The 22,212-nt window shown below is 39.2% G+C and overlaps 1 protein-coding gene across 2 annotated transcripts; it reads right to left on the bottom strand.

Annotated features, from left to right (window-relative positions):
* Window positions 1–172: 172 nt before the first annotated feature.
* LOC137296918 (host cell factor 1-like) lies at window positions 173–21,931 on the bottom strand. 2 transcript variants are annotated; one of them, XM_067828816.1, is made up of 22 exons: window positions 21,759–21,931; window positions 20,348–20,569; window positions 20,064–20,151; window positions 19,447–19,655; window positions 18,833–19,024; window positions 18,237–18,400; window positions 17,628–17,661; window positions 16,879–17,106; window positions 15,020–15,094; window positions 13,476–13,594; window positions 12,514–12,685; window positions 12,002–12,195; window positions 11,122–11,268; window positions 10,369–10,636; window positions 9,783–9,872; window positions 7,762–9,342; window positions 6,641–6,759; window positions 5,970–6,092; window positions 5,423–5,611; window positions 4,833–5,130; window positions 4,655–4,715; window positions 173–3,674 (listed from the first exon to the last, which is right to left on the bottom strand). In XM_067828816.1, the coding sequence occupies exons 1-22, from the start codon at window positions 21,916–21,918 to the stop codon at window positions 3,605–3,607; spliced, it is 4,803 nt and encodes a 1,600-aa protein (XP_067684917.1). In that variant the 5' UTR covers window positions 21,919–21,931; the 3' UTR covers window positions 173–3,604. The 2 variants fall into 2 exon arrangements, with proteins under 2 accessions (XP_067684917.1, XP_067684918.1); XM_067828817.1 differs by having other exon boundaries at window positions 18,237–18,382.
* Between the last annotated feature and the right edge of the window lie 281 nt (window positions 21,932–22,212).

Raw genomic sequence — 22,212 nt, 5'->3', positions numbered from 1 at the left:
AAATCAAGAGCAGAAAGTTGGTCTGTAATTCGGTTAAGCTGCCATTTTTTTATCCAGTGAAAGGCTTCAGTCAAATGCTCTTTGCTGACAACTCCTGACTTTCCATGTGAGAAACAGTTCTGTGGCATAACTCGAAACAGCACTTTGACATCATTTATCACAACAAGTCATCTGATTAAAAGTAGATTTATTTAGGTACACTTAAATGAGATGGGCATCATATACTTCAAATCTAAAATGTATCAATATAAAACAATAAACATTGCAATAGTTTAACAAATGGTGTTGCATGTCGCTCCTATGTTCAAAGTCTAGTATGGTCATGCCACAAAATGGCACACAATGACGAATGTACAAATTTTATGATAGCCTCTACGTACACATGAGAATGGTAGTTTCCCCAGCAATGTTTCCTACATTTCTAATGTTTACTGTTATTCTCTCCATAAGGCAACAAAACAGGGTCTTGTGTTACTCATTTTGTTTCAGTTTGAGCAAAAATTGGTTCAGTTTTATCTATGTAAAAAACAAATAGCATGTTAAAGGAAGTATACAGTCATGCAACGGAAATGTGTTTAGAGTTACATGCCCTTTTACTGTATGAAAAACTGACGAAAAAGAAGACACAGGCTTAACATGAAACAAGTCATTCTTTGTAAGGTCTGATAAAGACATTTTCAGATTACAAACAGTTTAAGCACCAACAAAATACCTCAACTTTTAAAATATGGCATACCATCTAATCGTTTGCAAGTGCAAATGAAACTGTCAAAACTTAGTTAGCAATGTCTACTGATACATTAGTAACTGACCTGTGTATATGTATGTAGGTAGGTAGGTAAATGCTGTACACATTTCATACATACGTTCACCTGAACACAACTTGATGCCTCAGTTCCAGACAGTGTGGTACTACTTAACACTAAACCATCATGGACCATTTCAGGAGGAATTCTCAAATTTGGATTACCAGAAGACTTGAGAATATACATAAGTCACTCAACACTTACTAAAAATGCAAATTTTGCTTTCTCTCAATGATGTTTGTTCCTGTTTCTTAATATTCCTTCATAATTTCTATGAAGCCTCAAATATATTTGTGTCTTTTCTGAATGTGAGTTTACGTCTGTGCCTCTTGGCAACATTACAGCAATATCATTGTAAGGGACAGCAGAAATGGGCTTCACATATTGTACCCATTTTGTGAATATGATATATGAGCCCATATCTGGATGGTTTCTTCGAGGATCTCTCATATCCACATTTCCCATTTTGACACCTGCAAAATTGCTATGACATGTCATTTCCACATGTCAAACTGAACAGTTTTCTAAACATATTACCCTTTTCTTGGAGACATAACCAGCCATAACTTACCACGCAGTTGTATAGCATTCTAAAGGCTGAACAAGAAAAGCAGAAATGTCAAACATTTTCATTTCAACAGGCATTTAATTGTAGCACTTCTTTCACAATATCTTAATGTTTTATTGAAAACATAAATAACATTTTATCATAATAACTAAGAAAAATAGTGCACTACAAGTGGAAACAGTTCTACACACTTTTGAAAAACTGAAGAGAGAAAGCCAGGAAGATGGGTTACCATGCTTCACAATTCTAAACAAATGCTTAAATTACCAAATTGTCAACTGTCTTTAACTGCAAAAGAAACAAATTTACAGAAATTCTTTACCGTCTTATGAAATCATGTACATCAACAACCAGGTTGTATTTACACTCAATATAAAACTTGAACTGGTTAATGTTTGAGCTGCCAAATATTTTAACACTTTAGAAATAAAAGGTTGAAGACTACCAGAAATGCATTCTAACACTGTAAGTTTGGTGTATTTCATTATCAACAATGCAGCATTATTGGCATGTTAAAACTTCACATTTTCTCTTACATACTTACAATATTGATATAACTTACTCAAGTGATTAAAACTCAATTAAAAATTTGATGAACTTAAGTAGAGAAATTTTGAACACAGTGTATTTTGATGAGTTACCAAACTATTTCCATGTCAACAAAAATCCTGCTCCATGAAAGATTTGTACAATATTTAAAAGTTTCCTGGAACCCATTTACAATCATATATTTACAAAATGAAACTAATCCCTCTTGAACTTAAAAAATATTCTTAAAATTGACTCTCCGGCAAAAGGATCTATTTGAAAATGTTCCCAATTGACAATTGCCTGAGAACCAAGAATATTACATACCAGTATTTTTTTTCAGCATGCAGTGTTTAAACTGTATAACATATTCCCTTTCAACATTTCAGATAAAACCTATAATTTCACACCATTCCCACTTTTGAATGTTCCTTAGTTAAACCCTGCACTATCCTAATTCTCAGCAGTACACAGAAGCATAAATGAAGAAGCAGAAGGATCTTAACTCGTCATAGAACTTCATTATGAAAACCCATACTCTTCAAAAAATATATTTCCACGGTATTTCAATAAAAGTATATTGATACGTCATCTTGACAATTATCAAGCTGTAAAAACTTTACTTGCAATCATCATCGAGAAATACTGATGATATTCTTGAACAATGAAGACGGATGAAAAATCTTAAATGAGACAGCATAGGAATTGGCATAAAATTTGAACAGTTGACATGGCCAGTCACTTGATGGCCCATGTCATACTCAAAGATTTTATGGAAAACACAACTAGAAAGTTTCATGTTATTAAGTTTATCCTCCAACTTCCCCCCACTTCCCAAGGCTGCCATTACATCCAGATCGTTTCTCCATGACGTTTACTCAATCATTAGGCAAACAAATGTTCTCAAAATAGCTGTAATAAACATTTCAAATACATGTACACAATGAGCCAATATACATGAAAGTGAACTAACAAAGACTATCGTTAACAAATGCCATGAAGCAAGTCGAGTTGCTGTCAGGCTTGCACTATCCTAGAAGTGAACATACCAACTAGTGAATATTGTAAACAAAAGACCAAGCGTTTAGCAACTCCAAGATGAGGCATGGTGTTGTCTGAATGCGATGAGGATGAAGGTTTGTTTCTCAACTGATGTACATTTCGCTCTGATATTTACAATACCCACTGTGTTGTGTGTGTAAACATGTAACAGATGAAAGTCGCAACAAAGATGACAGTGGAATCATTTACAAATGAATATGAAAATGAAAAAATGATGCACAAATTCACTTGTCACTACCTTGGGAGGTGTACTACAGAGACAGTGCCACTAAGGGTGCTGAAGGTGCCATCATTTGACATCATCAGCTGGTATTCACATGTACAATGTTTTCTGAAAACATTTAACAAATACACATACACCCAACATGCATTTATAATGCACTTTAGTCGAATTTCAACAGAACAGTACCGTCTCAACTGATATGACCATTTTTTCAAGTTTAAGTCCATTCCTTATTTTTCCTTGAATAATAGTTCTCAGCTGGGTTTCAATGACGGCTTACTCTCCTGACAGGTTCCCTGTAGAATCATTATTTCCGAAGTCTTTGACTCCCATTTGGCAGCATATCTTGAGTTAGTATTTGTTGAGAGTAGAAGATGTGCATCAGTACTGGCCACAAAAGGGCCATGAGAACTTCCCTTAGCTCTGTCCTTCCTCTTCAGTTTTGAGTTTCTTAATAGCTGCACCTGTGATTGTGATGGTGGGTTTGCTGCAAATACAATGACAATGATTATAACAAAATTCAAAATTGTACATCCTCTGTATGCCAGTGCACATCAACAAACCATGCCTATGATAAGTGGTTACCGTCATTGATGATCAAAGACTTTAGAACAGCTTCCATTTGTCAAAGCACATACATAGCATATTAAAAGAAATACAATTAGAACGGGAATGTCATGATAAATTCATTCCCAAGAATCACGCTTTACACATTAGTGTAGCCACCTTCATGTCAGTGATTGAATTTAGTCCTAGGTTGGTTTAGCTATATTCCAGGAACATCACACCAAGGGACACCAGAAATGGGTTCACATATTGTACCCATGAGGGGAGTCAGGTCACATGCATCTTTGGCATGACAAGCGAAAGCTGTAACCACTAGGCTACTCAGGTACCCGTTACGTATGTCTATCATGGGGCACTTGGCCTTAAACACATTAAACTCGCCTCACTATATTATACACCACAGTTACGACATGTAACAAATTTCCAAGGAACAGCTGAATTTACTTGAAAAATATCAGAATAGGTACTTTTTATAATTTACATCACTTCCACCTACTGGAGTTTCTTCTCTACATGGTGATCACAAGACAAATGCCTTGACAAAATTGCAACTCTCTAACTCATGGTTGTATGCTCTCTAATGTAACTGCAGTTCCAAACGTCTTGGCATTCAAAGTGTACACCTCCTGATAACCCAATGGTTACTGTCAAATAACATGAAATATTTTTTTTCAGTTATATCAGTCTCTGCCTAACGGAGGTAGGTACTCACCACTAATGAAGCTTTGTTCACTATTGCATTGCAATAAAACCTCAAATAAAACCTCAATTTTGTGTCTCAGCTGAACAAAATACTGGACAAATGAATATGGTGGACAACTCAGCATTATACACTATATGAAATCCAGAATAATGCTTAAACTATCATCACTAAATACCACTGAAAAGTGTTTGGCTTACCCATCCGAGCTGACTCTCTTTACGGCTATTTTCCCACTTGCCATTGCTGTTTGGGACGCATCTGTAAAAAGTAGAATAAATTGCACATGGATCCATAGGTAACATAAAACATTCTGTTGTTAGCTTTTGCGGGAGGCCTTGTCATGTACATCATCATAATCATCATCATCCGTCCTACCTTGCAACCACCTGACTTGAGTAGCGGGGCCATAACCCTTTTCATTCCTAGCTGCAATACGGAAGATGATGGCTGGTTTGGTGGTGAAGTCTATGTGAGCTGATGCCAGACTGGCCGTGGTAACGACACATGAGGGGTTGGGGCCACAGTAGACTCGCACAAATGCAAGCTGAGCTGGGGCTCCAGGCTTTTGTTCTGCAGCGGCTGCATTTCGGACGGCCAAATAGACAGAATACTCAGTGATTTTTCCGGCAGTGTTTTGAGGTGGTTCCCATGATAAATGTGCTCCCTCTGCACTCTGAAAATAACATAGAACAAACATATACTGAAAAGAAATTACAGGGTTCATACACATTATTAGTCTTCAAATTTCTGGCCAATCAACAATTTTAAAGCCCTGTAGGACCATGCATAACCATAGGCAGTTAAAAGACATGTGGTAGTCAAAAGTGAGGCTGACAAAGGGAATAACAGTTAGCTGTATCATGGCAATGGGAAGATCTTGATGGAGATTAATTAATACACATTATAACTGCAAGGTATCTTTTATGCATTGGTTTCCATCAACTTGACAAAACTTGATCTCCTACCTTACTGATTTTTATTGCCGAGGGTGCCCCTGGGAAACCTGGCAGACATGTTTTGAAGGCTGAGACTTCACTAAATGGCCCTCGGCCACAGGCGTTGATGCCTGCCACACGGAACTTATAAGCTGTTCCAGGCTGCAGTTCTTGCCGCTTTAACACACTGTGGTCGGGGACGTTAACAACATCAATATCCTGAAAAAAGTGAGCTAAAAAAATAAGACTACTTTATTTACTATCAAGGATAATTTCAATAATTAGGCTATACCTGGACTTGACATACAGATGGTCAATAAGCAGAATCAAACAAGTTTTACAGTGCCTTGAACACTTGTAGCGGTCTGTCATAGTGTTGTGTGCCCAAAACCATGGCTTATGAACTTCATAAACTTAAAGTTCTTAGGCATTTACCATGTCAGTGCTACTCTGTAAGAAACCTTCATACTTGGCGCCATTTTGCCCATTGGATCCCACTTGTGAATAAAAGCATGACATAATATGAATCTGATGAGATCTGTTGAGAAAACCTCCCATCAACATTGTCAGGACTTACATCTCCATTGCCCTGGGTTCCTTCAGAAGGAAGATGGTAGTGAGATACAATACACGTTGTGCCCTTGATAATTCCCACATCATACCACTGGTTTGCATCTCGCTTCAACGGAGTTGTCTTTTCCTGAAACACAAATCATCATTATTCTCCATAAGAAATGGTATTTACTCATTTGCTGTTCTACATGTAAAAACAGGGCCAACTAAAGTGGTAATCCACACATGGGGAGGGCAACAAAAATGGGCTTCAAACATTATATACACGAGGGAATTTGAACCTAGGTCTTCAGCGTGATGAGTCAATGTTTCATTCATTCATTCATAGTGAGTGAGACTGCACAATTATCAACCGAACTCTATGGAATCACACAACTCTAGCAGCCACTGCGCACCGAGTTAATGTGACTCTCCAATCCTTATGAGGCATCAGTTCACAGCTGGGTGGGTGGACTGAGAGACAGTAGTTTGGCCAAGTTTACAGTATGCTGCTGTACCCATGCACATTGCGTCCACCGCTAGGATAAACCTATTTAGCTTGTCGTGTCAGCCTGTTATGGAAGAAAGAGAAACTAGCCCTTAAGTGCAAAAGCAAATCTAAAGGCCATCATACAGATCTAAAAAAATGAATGAATTGTCAAATGAATGTGGAATAAATTCCTGCACTAAACTGACCTGTTTTATCTCTGGCTCCGTCTTGACGCCATTTGCTGGCGTCCCTGGCTCCTGTTTCACTACTGCTGCCGCTACAGGTGCTGATGACATCGCTGCTGTTGCTAACGTTGCGAGGGGATCTGTATAGTCATACATCATAATGAGTAATTGTTCAGCATAAAGCAAGTTAGGTTGTTGGCAAGTCAGACCTACAAAATTGGGATATGATGACTTGCGTCAACCAAGTAGGTTGTTGTAAACATGGGTTACTGAAGACCTTTCAGCCCTGGATCCTCACAGGGCTCAGTGAAGAATAAAGGGGGATAACTCACATACCTGAAGGGGCCACACAATGTTTAAACTATTAACAGAACCCAACAGTCCCTTTTGGTAATACTTGAAGTATTAGTATGGGGCCCAGCTTACTTCCAGTACCAGATTCCTGGTGACAAGCGTATATTCAGGATCCACTTTGGTTCCAATTGCACACAAAAAAACCCCCAAAAAACCCCACTATATATGTCTTTACTTGAGCGGTCCAAATGCTCGGCTATCTCAGCTCTTGACAATTGTACTAGTTGGATATAGTTAGATCAGAAATTTGTTATTTTGGAAACCATTATTTCTTCCTTACAGCCATCTAACAACCATGTGACTGATTTGAAAATGTATGAAACGTGTTCATCAATGGAAGTACTAAGGTCTCAAGAAATGCTATGACCTACTTACAGGCCCTGTTCTCAGAACTTCTCTCGTATTTAAACTATCCAATGCATGCCATTAAATACCCAGTCAGATTGTAACAACCCATTATTCACGTCAGACAGCTTTCACAACACTAAGTAGGTACAGGGTACCCTCCATATGATGAGGTCACGTCAAGTTGCAATACATATAACTGTTTTTAAAATCTTTTTAAATAAAGGTAGGGTCAAATTAAGTTGGGATGTGTGAAGAATACATTGATAATTTAATTTTTTATTTGAACAGTGTAAGTTGTAGCCAACTTATCTGTTGCAATGTTCAGTGGGTGCACTGAAGAACATATATCTGGAATGGCATCATGTGATTTTTTTGTCATTCTAAAACCAGACGTGACGGTAACACGAAGCAGGTAATTTCGACCCACCCATCGTACATACCTGACACATCAGCAACACTAGACACGGCACCTGCTGCTGAACCTGTAAATGTTGAAGATGTGTCCATAGCACTTTCTGACTGAGACTGAGCAAGGACGCCTGGCTCAGGTTTCACCGAGATGCTACTGTCTTCAGTAGCAGCTGCAGCTGGTGTTGTGTCCATGGGTTCGTCAACAGGCGCTTCCACGCTGCCGACACCTGCACTACTTATAGCACTATTTAACAGAGCAGCATTCACCATCGGCTGACTAGTTGTTTCAACTGTTGGTGTAGGAGAACATTCCTGCTGAACTGACTGTTCACCTGGATTTCCATCAACACAAGGTTTTGAATCACCATTATCACCTTCACCTTCACCTGGGGCTGTGACCCCTTCTGATGTCCCACTATCACCTTGACCTTCACTTGGTCCACTATCACCTTGAACTTGATCACTTCCTTCTGGAGGTGGCGTTCCACATCCCTCTGGTCTTCCACAATCACCTGTTGGAGGTGGCGTTCCACATCCTTCTGCTCTCCCACAATCACCTGTTGGGGGTGGTGTTCCACATCCTTCTGGTCTTCCACAATCACCTGTTGGGGGTGGTGTTCCACATCCTTCAGGTCTTCCACAATCACCTGTTGGGGGAGGCGTTCCACATCCTTCTGGTCTTCCACAATCACCTGTTGGGGGTGGTGTTCCACATCCTTCAGGTCTTCCACAATCACCTGTTGGAGGTGGCGTTCCACATCCTTCTGGTCTTCCACAATCATCTGTTGGAGGTGGCGTTCCACATCCTTCTGGTCTTCCACAATCACCTGTTGGAGGTGGTGTTCCACATCCTTCTGGTCTTCCACAATCACCTGTTGGGGGTGGTGTTCCACATCCTTCAGGTCTTCCACAATCACCTGTTGGGGGTGGTGTTCCACATCCTTCAGGTCTTCCACAATCACCTGTTGGAGGTGGCGTTCCACATCCTTCAGGTCTTCCACAATCACCTGTTGGGGGTGGTGTTCCACATCCTTCAGGTCTTCCACAGTCTCCAGGAGGTGGCGTTCCACATCCTTCAGGTCTTCCACAATCACCTGTTGGGGGTGGTGTTCCACATCCTTCAGGTCTTCCACAATCTCCAGGAGGTGGCGTTCCACATCCTTCAGGTCTTCCACAGTCTCCATTAGGTGGGGGTGTTCCACATCCCTCAGGGCCTCCACAGTCTCCAGGTGGTGGCGTCCCACAACCCTCAGGTCTTCCACAATCACCCCCAGCCTGACTATCTGCTGTAACTACAGGTGTAGCAACTGGCACAGGAACAGTTGTGATCGTCGGGGCAACGATGGGTGTGACCTTGGGGCCTACTGGGGTTATGGTGATTTGCATGGGCTGCTTGCCCAGTGTGGTATTAGTGGGTGTGGCTATGATCTGCCTGGTGGCAAGTGTTGTGGGGACATCTCCGGGAGTTTGCTGGGCGATAAGTGAGATGGTTGAGGTGCCCCCTGTCGATGCTTTAACCATGGGGCTAGAGAGGATTGAGGTGGCAGCAGTGGTGGTGGTGGAGATGTGGGCGGGGACAGCCGTAGTGGATCCTGTCATGCCAGCTTGGGCTGGAAGAAACACGAAGATTTATACCTTTTAATACTGTTCAAATCACAGGTGAGACAAAGGAGTCAACATTCAATGAATACATGACTCACAATTTACCTCTATTCCGGCAATATCATGGCCAGGAACATCAGAAAAAAATTGCACACACTGTATCTGATGGGAATTCAACATGGTCGTTATGGATAACGGGCAAATGTGTTAACAACTAGGCAACCCCACAACTACTTTCAAGTCAAAAGTGAAATAGTGAGGGACCATGTACACGTGTGTAAACCACAATCTTGAAGATGCACTCTGTACATATTGAAATCAGCATCTCCTTTGGCATGAGGACAATACAAGAGAGCTGCTCAGCAGACAATTCTCATTTTATCTTAGTTTTGTGAATGCTAGTCACTGGACTACAGAGATGGTCCTAATACTGTTTTAAACAACATACCTGCAGACAAGATGGTGACAACAGGTTTAGTGGCTGGCGATGTTCCCGCAGTTGATGAAGGAAGAGCAGTGACGGTGATGGGCTTATTGCCTTCAAGCAAAAAAGTTTACCATGCATTATTTGTTTGTTGTTTAACACCACACTCAGAAACATTCCAGCTGCATGGCAATGGTCTGTAGATAATCAAGGATGGACCAGTCAATTCAGTGTTTAACAGCAGGATATGATGACATGACCACCTGATCCATTAGCTGCTTACCATGAATTAACATATTTACTATTCAAAACTGTAAAACACACGTTACTAAGGATTTCTTCTGGTACCGCCCAGAGAACAATTCATAGCCTCTAGTCTACAGCAATTGACCTAACAAATTTACCATTTGCAAAATCCCTCATTCCTTGAAAATTATAATAGGCAATTTGTAAAAACATGATTTTACCCAGTTGGAAGTCAACTTAACAAGAGAACTAGAATCTCTACTGTACCAAGATAGTGTAAACCCAAATATACGATGTTACATTTCACCCCTTTTTAATGGCATGTGCATTCATAGATTCAAAGCTGTCCATTTCTAAGCCTCACCGATGATGGTCTGAGCTGTGGATGAAGCTTGAGAGCCTTGGGGGCTGACAACGATGAACTGAGTATTTCCCTGGCTGCCCAGTTTGGGTACTGATGTGATTATTTTGGTAGGTGTGTTGAGTGATCCCCCACTGCCCCTGGGTGCTGCGATGACGATGGTCTTGGTGCCTGCATGGGTTGTCGTGACACCAGCTACTCCTGCCTTGGCCATTGAGATCATGGAGGAAGGGATGGTCTTTATTATAGTGGTGACATTCTTGGTGGAAGACTGGAAACAAGCAGTTCCATATAGAAACCATCAGCGACATTTGGATCATACTCAAAACCCCGCAGTGCTGGAAAATTAACTTTGTCATAAAATGTTATCAAATCTACAAAGTCCTCAGCACTTGTAGTCAACAAGAAAGAGAAGGACTTGAGTTTGTTGTTTGTTTGTTTTTTAATACCGCACTCAGCAATATTCTCTCTATATGACGGCAGTCAGTAAATAATCAAGCCTGGACCAAAAATCCAGTGACCAACACATGTGCATTGATTTATGAAAGCACATGTCAACCAAGTCAGGGAGCTTCAGACGCTGATCTCCTCAGGTGTCTCTTATGACACTGAATACAAAATCTTACTCCTACTTTCATCGTGATTATATAATTTAAGAATGGTGTCAGTGGTAAAATACTGCAGATATTACTTTTTGGAACTGAAACCACTGGCCTAAATGGAGTTATGGAATTTCTCTCTTTAGACCGGACTTACTGTAGGCTGGACACTGCTGATTCCAAGGATTGTTGAGGGAGTCTGCCCTGACTGGTTGCTGGTGAAGATGGCAGTGGGTTTGTTGGAGCCAGCCTGAGTCGTTACCAGCTTCACAATCGTTGCCCCTTGTGGCAGACCTCCCTTTGTCTGTGCGGGCGGAAACCATTTAATTGTATGATGATGTTTGGCTATGTATATTTTACAGTTATTTGCAGTTATAGTTTTACTGGAAAAGACCAGACATTACTGAGGTCATAGTGAAAAGAGATGTATTGTTTATTGTTAAAGCCTGCACTCAGCAATATTCTAGCCACATGATGGTGATCAGATAATGAAGTGTCAACCATACAATCCCATAATTTCATCTAAGCATAGATCTAAGGACTTACAAAATAGTGACATGAATCAATCTATCTAAGGGACTGAGTAATCTGTTCACATTGAGTCAAGTACTTGAAACAATGCCCAAGTGTGTGACTGTATATTTCACAATGACTTTGATGGAAGTTGGCATAAGTGACATGTCACGCCTGTTTGCTGTTTATAAATTTGATGCTTGTTCACATATTTCAATGCCAAATATTAGAAATGTTAAATCTGAAATCTGGGTTTAATTCTATTCAATGGATCCTAACTATATCATTCTTAAGTCAGTACTGTTCCAGCGGCAAAAGCATGGTGGATAATGACGTTTTGCACCATTTCAAGATCTACTGACATCAACATTGCTTTTTCGTCTTCCTCAAATTCAACTCTTTACTCCTCACTACAGACTTGTGACAACACAAAATGAAAATATCATTGTAATAATATCTGTATTCTTCTTATGATTCACTCCATGTTTAGAACATGATACAAACCATGTGGAACATCTACTTACAGTTGCAACGGTCATCCCCTGTGTCGTCTTGACCAGTGTCACTATCTGTGGCTGGCTGCCGGACATTGATCCAGCCTTATGGACAGTGATGATCTGTTTGCCTGCCATATTGGTGGCTCCGCCTGCTGTCTTCAAGATAGCAGATCCTGGAGCAGACACGCGGATGGTCTGTGTTCCTGGTGATAATGTTGTTCCTGAAGAAAAGTAAATACCATTGTACAACTTCGATTTTCGAAGCTCTCTTAGCAATAAGTTACGATGTCATAAGTTACGACAAAGATCTGAACAATAAGAAAGCTCGGAACATTTAGGTCAAGAAAAACTGATGGTGACTTCACCAATAACTTGTACATCTCTGTGTGCTTGTGCATCTCCCATTCTATGAGTTCCAATTAAGGCTACTTTTGCTAGCCAGAAGATACTAAAATGGATCAACGCATCATGGTTTTGTCCTATAATGAAAAGACCAGGCAGTGTATGCAAACAAAATATTGAAATTTAAAACTGCTCACCTTGGAGCTTTCCTTGCACTTTGACACCTGAGGGTGTGACAATGGTTGGCGTGACAACTTTGATTCCTGACATGGGTGTGGTGGTAGCACCGGTGGTGCCAGGTATTTTCTGTGTGGCAGCTGCTGCTGCAGCAAGAGCAGCAATGCCAGTCATTTGACCTGTAGCTCCTTGCTGTAAAAGAACACTGAACATCACATTTTTTGGCTTCAAGAACTAGTGGGGGACAAAATTGAAATGTAGGACTTCTCTGAACTATCTTCTTTTTTTATTCTTCTAAGAGTTACACTGACATGTCACATTTCCATGACTTTTCAGTAAACACTTCTGTCTTAGATTTTCTGTGCATCTTTGTTCTTTTGTTTAAGTTTGAATTTAAAAACAAAAATAGAATAAAAAAAAATAAAAAAAACCAAACCAAGCTGCTTTTGGAGAACTTCTAATATTTACCAGTATGCTTGCAATATGCTTTTAAAACACCACACATATTTTTGAACTTCTATTGGGTTAGAAAAAGTATCTTTCATGGAAATAGATGAAAATTTTGCAACAAAGCATAATAATGTGTAATGATTATTTCAGGGCTCGATTTAAGACATATTAACCTACTTGCACCATGTGCAACCTAAGATAAAAACCCAGCTGCACCATTCAAATTCTATTTCCAGTTGTACTGCTATTATTTAAAAATGTAAAAAAAGAAATATGCTACTGAATTATAGAGATGTTTTGTTCAGAAAAGTACCTACTCAACATAGACTTGCATCTGGTGCAAGACTAATAATTAGGATGGACTTCGTAATATTGGGTTGTACCAGTAACGAAGTAACAAAGCACTAAACTAAGCCCTGTATTTGGAACATCCATAGGATCAAACCAAAATTATCCAGAGACAAATCGTAACTTGAGTGGTTGCCAATTCATTTCAATGACAAAACAAATTTCCACGTAGCAGATGACTTACACTGGTTACTATTGTTTTATGTCCCTGACCAACGCTGATGATCTGGGGCGTGGCTACCCTCATTCCCTGAGACACAGGAGTGATTGTGACAGGGGTCTTGACCCTTGGTGTTGCGGTCACTGCAAACAAATAAAGTCCTCTCGATCAATATGAAAAATGAGAAAGAAAGATAAAACTTTAAAAGTTCGACTTTCTAAGTGTCAATAAACGATCACCAAAACAATTTGTAACAAAAAGAAAAGAGAGAATGAAGTGAAATGGCAAAAGAATGACATCAAATATTTGAGAAAACAAATACCAGAGATATTTCAGAATAAGCTTGTGAGATAAAAGTATTCACATATATCACTTTAAGGAAACCTGAACTTTAATTTCAAAATTAATCAGTCCAGTTATATGCATCCTTAATAATCTCCTGGGTACACATTATAACTCTCTACTATACCCTGGACGGATCATTGTCTCCTTATTACATCCCTTTGCTGCTAGAGGGAGAGAAAATCATACAGACAAATTTACCGGGCTGAAACTTGAAAAACAAACAGTGCAAGAACTCCTACCTCTTTCAGAGTACCTACCTCTGCATCGATTCCTACCAAGTTTAGTCGGTAGATATTTTAAGAAGCGAAAGTGAGTTGAGATTGGTATGTTTAATTTCCTTGCGTAGACAACTGATTGGATAACAAACCAGCCAAGGGAGGTACTAAAATCATCGGGCCGAGACAGATACATCCTGGGTACAGTGGAGAGTTATCATAATTAAAAACCTGGAGACTTTCGAGGATGAGTTATTTGAGACTAGCAAAATACATGCAAGAAAACTAACAGCTACATCAACAAAGTGAATGATCACAAATATCTACCTTGCAATCAATTAGTAACTCATGCCTGTAAACTATACTGCAAAATTTACACAAGCTGTTAACATTCACCTTGTGAAGATGGACAAAACTGAACTTACTCAAAAACCAAAAACCACAGAACAAAAACACAATGAGACTAATGACAAATCTCTGCAGGCTTGACATAGACAAACAAAACCCTTTCCTGTGAATCGCCACATTCAGAATTGTTCATGAAATTTGAAATGTCTTTAAACCAGTTTAATAAAAGCCATGCACATTAAGCAACGAAAGCGTGAAAAATCATCCTATTATTTTTCCTCAAGAAGGAAGCATGCTTTTTGTAAAAAGATTATAAACTTTAATAGGACTGCAAATCTTATTAGAAAAATGAATTTATATCCCAGATAAAAATAACATTAATTTATCAGGCCAGAACATATTATTTTTCATCAGTGATATTTTTCCCATGGTGGCGTGATAGACTAATCACCAATTCTTTAAATGGTTGTTTTCTTGTATTTTGTGATGAAAACATGGAAAATATATGAAAAGATTATTTGGACTCACGGTTCATTGATACATGTTTACAGTATGATTTCATGCACAAATACTTCAAAAACATGACTAAAAAATATTAATATGCTGTTATTCATGCTATGGACGATGAGCCAGGCTGACAATGCTGCCTAACTTATATACCTCTGATTGTCTGTGGGGCGGTGAGTGCGAGCGAGGCCAGATTGGCCGCTCCTAGAGGCCTCACTGCACCAGTGGCTGGGAACAGGAGACAGTGAGATAGATCAAGGAAGCACATTAGGTGACAGCAGATAGATCAAGGGGGTATCAAGGGGGTCCATAAAAGATAGCACATTAGGTGACAGCAGATAGATCAAGGGGGTATCAAGGGGGTCCATAAAAGATAGATTCAAATGAACAAGAGTGGCAGTAAACAGGTCATGGGGGCACATGGGTAACAGTAGATAAATTGAGTGAGTTTAGTTTTATACCACTATTACCAGACGCTTCGGTGACTACAGACTGGGGCACACAAAGGTAACAGTAGATAAAGCTTGGGCACACTGGGTCACTGAAGGTAAAACAGGGCAAATTAGGTGCGTCGATGTGATCAAGGGTACATAGGAGTGATATAAGATAAATTAGGGGCACATGGGGTGACTACAGATTGAGGGCACAAAAAGGTGACATTAGATATGATCTGGGCATATAGGGATGACTGGAGATGGATCAGGGGCACACAGAGGTGACTGTAGATGGATCCAAGGACAGTTTGGGCGACAGTAAAATAATTGAGAGTTGAGGTGGGGGAAAGAGCAAAAAAAAATGGTGACAGTAAATAGCAACAGAGTAGATCAAGTAGACAGGCATTGTGAAGGAACATAGGAATGTTCTATTGAAATTACCACTCAACAATAGTGGAATAGTTCTCATAACTACACGGAGCCTTTTGTTTGTAGTGTTTATCCGTACTTTACCAATATTAACAGTACAAAACAATAGAGTGTAGTCTGACCATTTCTCTTATAACAGTAAATATTGATATATTTCAGACAAGAGTTGGCATAACACAGAAAATACTGTTTAAATCATAAATCAAATTAATTCTATAAACCAAAAAAATTCTGTTGTGCTAATGATCACAACTCCATGAACAAAGAAGAAAGACATGGAATAGACAGGACAGTATCAAAGAGCAGGTTTGACAGAAAAAGGGACAGGAGATCCTCAAGGATGTGAATGTTCCATCCTAAATGTTTAACTTGGGGTTTTCAAATTCAGTATCCAGGCAGGACAACAACTTTCAGTTTTAAAGTCTATCAGCTATACTTTGCTATCATGATCTTCACTAAAACATCTAGCAAACATTCAAAATCACTTTCGAAACAGAGGTCTTGCACCATCATCTTAAATACAATTGTCTTCAATTACTGTTACAGAATATATCTGTTGTGACTTGGGTTTTACAACCACTTTTAAGTGATTTTATTGTTTCTTTCCCATATATTGCTGCACTTGACAATATTCCAGCTATATGTCAGGGGTCTGTAAATAAGTCCGGACAAAATAATCCAGTAAACAACAGCATGAGTATCAATCTAAAGAACTGGGATACAGTGACATGTGTCAACCAATTCAACAAGGATGCCTACCCAATCATACCAGTCACCTCTTACGACAAACATGATCCAGGCCTTCATGTGTATAAAACCATTTTGAAAAGTCATACTAAGAGGATTTGGCTGAATGTGGGGAAACATTTGAAGGGATGCAATTCTAAAACGTTTACAACCTTGGTGTAATCCACTATGATATTAGAGACTTGAACCAGCACTTAAACCATGCTCACAGGTTCCGGGCGTGTCCATCAGGACACAACTCTGCACTGTCAACTGAGGATCCAGAGACGACTAGGCAAAACATCCACCAAAGCACCTGCCACTATTAGGAACATTTGCATAATAATTTCTTTCCTTTTCTAGTCTGATGTCTTTTGATTTCCAGCCGCCAAAATAACGGAAGTAGTGGTGCCAGCGTCTTACCAGCAGTGGGGGACCTCATCACAGGCGTCGGCGCTGTAGGGGTCGGAGGTTTGACCAGCGCACTGCTGACCGGCACTGCGGTGGGGGTCATGGCTTGGGATGGGGGTAGATCATACTTTTGCAGCTGCAGCAGGTATGCATCAGCAGTAGGCACCGAACCCCAGCAGACTTCCAGGGTATTGGTGCTGGCCCGTACAAGCTGAACTCGAGATGGTGCTGGTGGCTTTTCTGGGTAAATAAAAAAAAATCAATGGTGAGATGCTAGGTCTGTAAAACATCAAACAGTGATCACCTGTTTTCGATAGTGGTTGAGCGAGTGAGTGAGTTTAGTTTTACACCACTTTTAGCAATATTCCAGCAACATCATAGGAAGGGACACAGAAGTGGACTTCACATGCTGTAGCTATATGTAGAATCAAATCTTCTGTCTTCAGTGTGACGAGCGATTGCTTACCCACTAAGCTATAACTGCCTCTAATGGTCCAGTGAAAGAGTTCAATAGATAATGAAAGAAATATCCCTGACTATTCAACGTCGTTTTAGGACTGCTGTTATCAAAGTGACATTTATCTTTAGGGCCTTAGTATGTAGAAAACTGGATCTGCATGCACCGTTTGTGTCACTTTCTGCCAAATACCTAAGCTTATAATACACCAATGTGCACCTGAATCAAAGTATATGGCAATGCAATTTATTGACCAATACACAGTTTTATCAATACAGTTTGATAGTAAATTGTGTATGCTTACCTGTCTCAAGGAACCAGAGATCTTTGAAGCACACCTGTAAAAATGACAATAATGAGTCAGACACAAAGACGGTTGGTCAACTTGACTGCTCAGTTTAAGCATTTAAAACCTTAAACTCCAGAGTCCAATCTCATATTTACAACTACACACTTTCAAATTTACACATACACAATTTCATATTTACACCTACACAATCTCATATTTACACCTACACCCAGTATTTGTCTGTTCAAATAACAGACTTCATCTGGAACACAGTGGTGAGGGACTAGCTTGGAGAAGTGACATAAACAATTATTGAATGGCTAGTTATTGTTTGTGTGAATACTTTTGTCATAATAATGTTCGAAATTATGAATATCAAAACTAAAGCAATACATATAATCTAATATTGATCAGCAGGTGCAACATCTTTTTGTCTGTTGCAACAAGGTTATTACCTAGGTTGCACTAGGTTCTAGAAAGTTTCATTATCTCATATTAAACCCACAGTTTCGGTGATTTAAATTATTCTTCACTTTTTAAAAGGCACTCTCAATCTGCAACCATGACAACCTCTGATAACTTTAAGCTCTGCAAAATTTTGTAAAAATAAGCATCTCCACCAACCTGATTATTCCAGGCTTTTCTGTAACCATCTCGTCCGCTCCAGATGTAGAGCCGTGTGTTGATGGCCACGCTGCACTGACCAGCCCTGGCACGTGGCAGGGCATCTTCAAACACCTCCATAGCTAGAGGCTCCCAGGTCATCAAATCTGTAACAGAGTTATTTCCTGTTTAAACATTCAATATATTGGCTGGAGTACTTTTCTTATACGTTTTTATAGATGTTTGGGCCATACATTAACATGTCCTTTCCTCCATGTATCTATGAATTTAATCCTTGTACAAAGGCTTAATACTAAGGGTAACTTCTTATCAAAGTAATTACAAAAACTTATACTTATGCTACATTTAGACAAGGTAACTGTAGGTCTGGCGATGGATCAATGATCAATCTTTATGGATCTATTTAGACCTAGAATTACTATTGCAACAGTATTACTTCAGTGAATTACCATGCTTGAGTAGAAACAAAAGTGGAAGAAATGGTTTACAAAATGTGGAATTCTAAGAATGTATTTGCTAGACTCAGATATGTTTATCTACAAAACAATCACCTAAGTGTAGGGTTAATCAGATATGTTTATCTACAAAACAATCACCTAAGTGTAGGGATGCCAGTGTGTTTGTGCACTTCCATTCTTTTTCATGTGTAGCAACTTTGACGTCATCCATGACTAGTGGTACCCATCCCCCAAACACAAACATCCTGTTTCCAATCACTGTGGCTGTGTGGAGACTCCGTGGAAGTGGGGGGATTCCCTGCACAACAGGTTTTGTCCATGTAACTGTATCTGTAATCGACATCATAAAAATTAAAATAAAGCAATACATCACCAACATGGGACTTGTTTTGCGAATCCACAAGTATTTTCATATTTTTCAAGATGGCATGCAATTCACCAAATTACAAGACAAAATCATATTGAAAAGTCACACACAAAATAATTATTAAAACCCAAAGCTTGGAAGAAAAACCAAAACAAACTTGAAATAATAGGACACTTCAAAATGTTGACATATTTTTTTTTCATAAAAAAAAGCTGTCGAACTAATATCATTAAGGTTTTATGGTAGCTATTCAGGTTGGTCAAATGTCTGGATTTCCTTACAATTAAACCATGTATTATTATTTACAATGGGGTGGGCATTCAGTAAATTTAATCCCTTTCACCTATGCAGTATTTCTGTCAAACCCCATCCACCACTCACGTACCAACATCATACTGCCATAAGTCACCAAGTCTGCATCCGCTCATTCCTCCATATATAAACAATCTCGAATGGCGGCCATCTTTTGCTGCGTATGAAGCACATGAATGTGACTCCCTCGGAGGAGGAGGCTGGCCTACAGTCACTGGTAAATCCCAACCCATCTGGCTGGAGTTTGGTTTCAGCTCCAAGGCATACAGATCATTAAGATATCTGAAAAAGATTTTTACGAGTGTATGTGAATAACACCGAGTGATCATATGCATCCATAGAAATTTTACAACAAACAATTCAAAAGTATTCCTCTGTCACAATGATTAAAGAATACAGAAACCATTTGACAGTCAGCGATGTATTTCATGCAGTTTGGTATCTTTGAATCTCAAAACTGTTGGAAATGCAAAAAATATGTCTGATTATCACATCAAAAAATCTTTCAGTCAGCATTTACATCCGTTTTCAAACTGACACTATTTACATCAAGTCATGAAAACATTTGAATATCTGAATTAGAAAAATATATTTTGTTGTGACCAAAAACTTTTCACATAAACTTCCAGCCTTAAGCGTCAATATTTAAACTAGTAACAAATTAATAAACAGCATGATATACTTTCCTACCTGGGAATATTATTTTTAGGATCTTCACTGTCATTTGCAAGACCTCCAAAAAGCCAGGCTCTATTACCGAGCAAAGTGAAGCTGTGACCTACAAAACAAATTCATGGTTACATGAATTATAATGTGTATTTTGTACACTGTGAGACAGAATCAACACTGAAATCAAACAATCTTATTTAACTATCTGTGCATGGGCAAATAACCGAATTACACTTAAATAATTTCTGACTAAAAAACAAAAAATACAAAAGACAGCTTTGAAGCTTGAAAGCGAATTTGTTTACCCAATCTGGGACATGGTGGTGGTCCATTTTTAGGCGGCTTGGGTTTCAGCCGTTTCCATTCCCATCTGCTAGCTTGCAGTTCATACAATTCATTTGAGTATTTCCCATACTCAACCATGCCCCCGAAGACCAGTATCCGTGTGCCATCACAAACAAAGCCATAAGCTGCACAGCCAGGTGGAATATCTCCTCTCACAGCAGGCACAAACCACTGATTTGTAGCTGGAAAAATCAAAACCATAATGAGAATTGATTAGATTAAAAGTTCACTTTTGTTCATGAGCATAATTCATATGAGAAATGTATATCATTTATCTTTGAATTTATACTGAGAGTTTCAGTATTGAAAACTCTTTAATGGAAACAAATGTAAGAATATGCAAGCCCTGCAAAAGGCAGTTCAGCATCAAACAAGATCTATCTGACAGCTGCTGAAACCTGTGGCAATGATTTAAGCGCTCCTGATGTGAATCTCCTCTGACAATATTTTTCATAAATGAAACTAAATCCATGTTGAACTGATCATCATTTGAAGGATCGTGTTGACATTTTGAATGGTGACTGCAATGATAACATTTAAACTTTTTTATACAGCCTAACACCTTTATATAGTTAAATAATGCAATACTACAAAGCCTCTTTTATGATGTGCAATCAGAAAAATTCATTAGTAACAGCTGTTCCAACCACTGACTGCTGTTTGGAGTTATCGGAGCTGTTTGTAATCCAGCAGGTGTCCCCGCCTCCCAATGTCATTTACATAATTTATTCAAATAGCTCTGAACCAGATGATACTTACATTTATGAACTTCAAAACACAAGACAGTTTAAAGAGAATATTCAACTACACAATACAACCAATCTTTCAATATTGAAAACATGAAAGTGCTATTTGAATACTATGCAAAAATGTAATGTTCGAATCAGAAAGTCAAATCTCGTTGCTTCGATATCTAAACACTGGCTGTCAACCGTGCGCCGCCATTTTCTTTTGAGAACACCGCTCAACCAACAAAAAATCAATGTTAACAAAGTCTTTACAGCACATCATACTGTGCAAACTAGTATGGCTGCTACGAAATATACAAGAGCACGTAACGAATAAATTTTACAGTAATGATCACACGTACTAACACGAGAATTCGCATTTATTTACAGCCCCTGAGTGTGATATAGGGCGCCGCCATCTTGGTATTTTGCTTGACGCCAAAAGTTTAGTTACTGCACAAAAATTGACAGGGGCGAATCTCTAGCGCGACACTAACGGGGAAAGATACGTTTTTAAAATCCGACCTGAAACATTAAAGAAAACCCGTTACTGTCAACATTTTCTTGCATGGCGCCAAATTTTCCAAACCCACAACAATAAGCCGCCATTTTGTGGGATCCATGGGTTTGACAGCTAACTTACTTGTGTTGTAAACATGGAGTTCGTCAACGATTCCTTCGTTACCACCACCAAAAACTATCATCAGATCCTTGATTGCAACTGCACGATGGCCATGCCGCGGCCTAGGAGCTGGCCCTGTTGTGTTCGTTACCCGCTTCCACTTCAATATGGGTGCCGCCATATTGAATATTACCCAAAATGCCGTGTCAAACAGCGCAAGTGCCCGGACGTAAAAACAAAATTTGCATATCATATGACCACCGCAAAGTTAATAATTAAATTCTAATTTATGTGCACAAGAGCGCTTGGTGTAAATTTGTAAAATAGCTCCCATAAGAGATAATCCAAATATTTCTGTTATTTTTTAGTGATTGTTCAAAGAAGGAAATCCATGGTCCTTTGCAAAATATACTTAACTATGGGCAGTTGCCTCCCCTGTCTGGAATTTACATTGCCCATATTTATACAATTTAAG

The sequence above is a fragment of the Haliotis asinina genome, chromosome 9 (assembly GCF_037392515.1).
Source record: "Haliotis asinina isolate JCU_RB_2024 chromosome 9, JCU_Hal_asi_v2, whole genome shotgun sequence".
NCBI lineage: Eukaryota > Metazoa > Mollusca > Gastropoda > Lepetellida > Haliotidae > Haliotis > Haliotis asinina.
The sequence above is the reverse complement of the archived record's forward strand: the minus strand, read 5'-3'. Positions and strand labels throughout refer to the sequence as shown.

Coding starts and splice junctions, on each gene's coding strand:
- LOC137296918 (XM_067828816.1), bottom strand. CDS start 21,918: ATGGCGGCACCCATATTGAAGTGGAAGCGGGTAACGAACACAACAGGG. Junction 20,570..21,758: donor ACTCCATGTTTACAACACAA/GTAAGTTAGCTG, acceptor TGATTTTTCCAG/CTACAAATCAGTGGTTTGTG. Junction 19,656..20,063: donor CCTAAAAATAATATTCCCAG/GTAGGAAAGTAT, acceptor AATCTTTTTCAG/ATATCTTAATGATCTGTATG.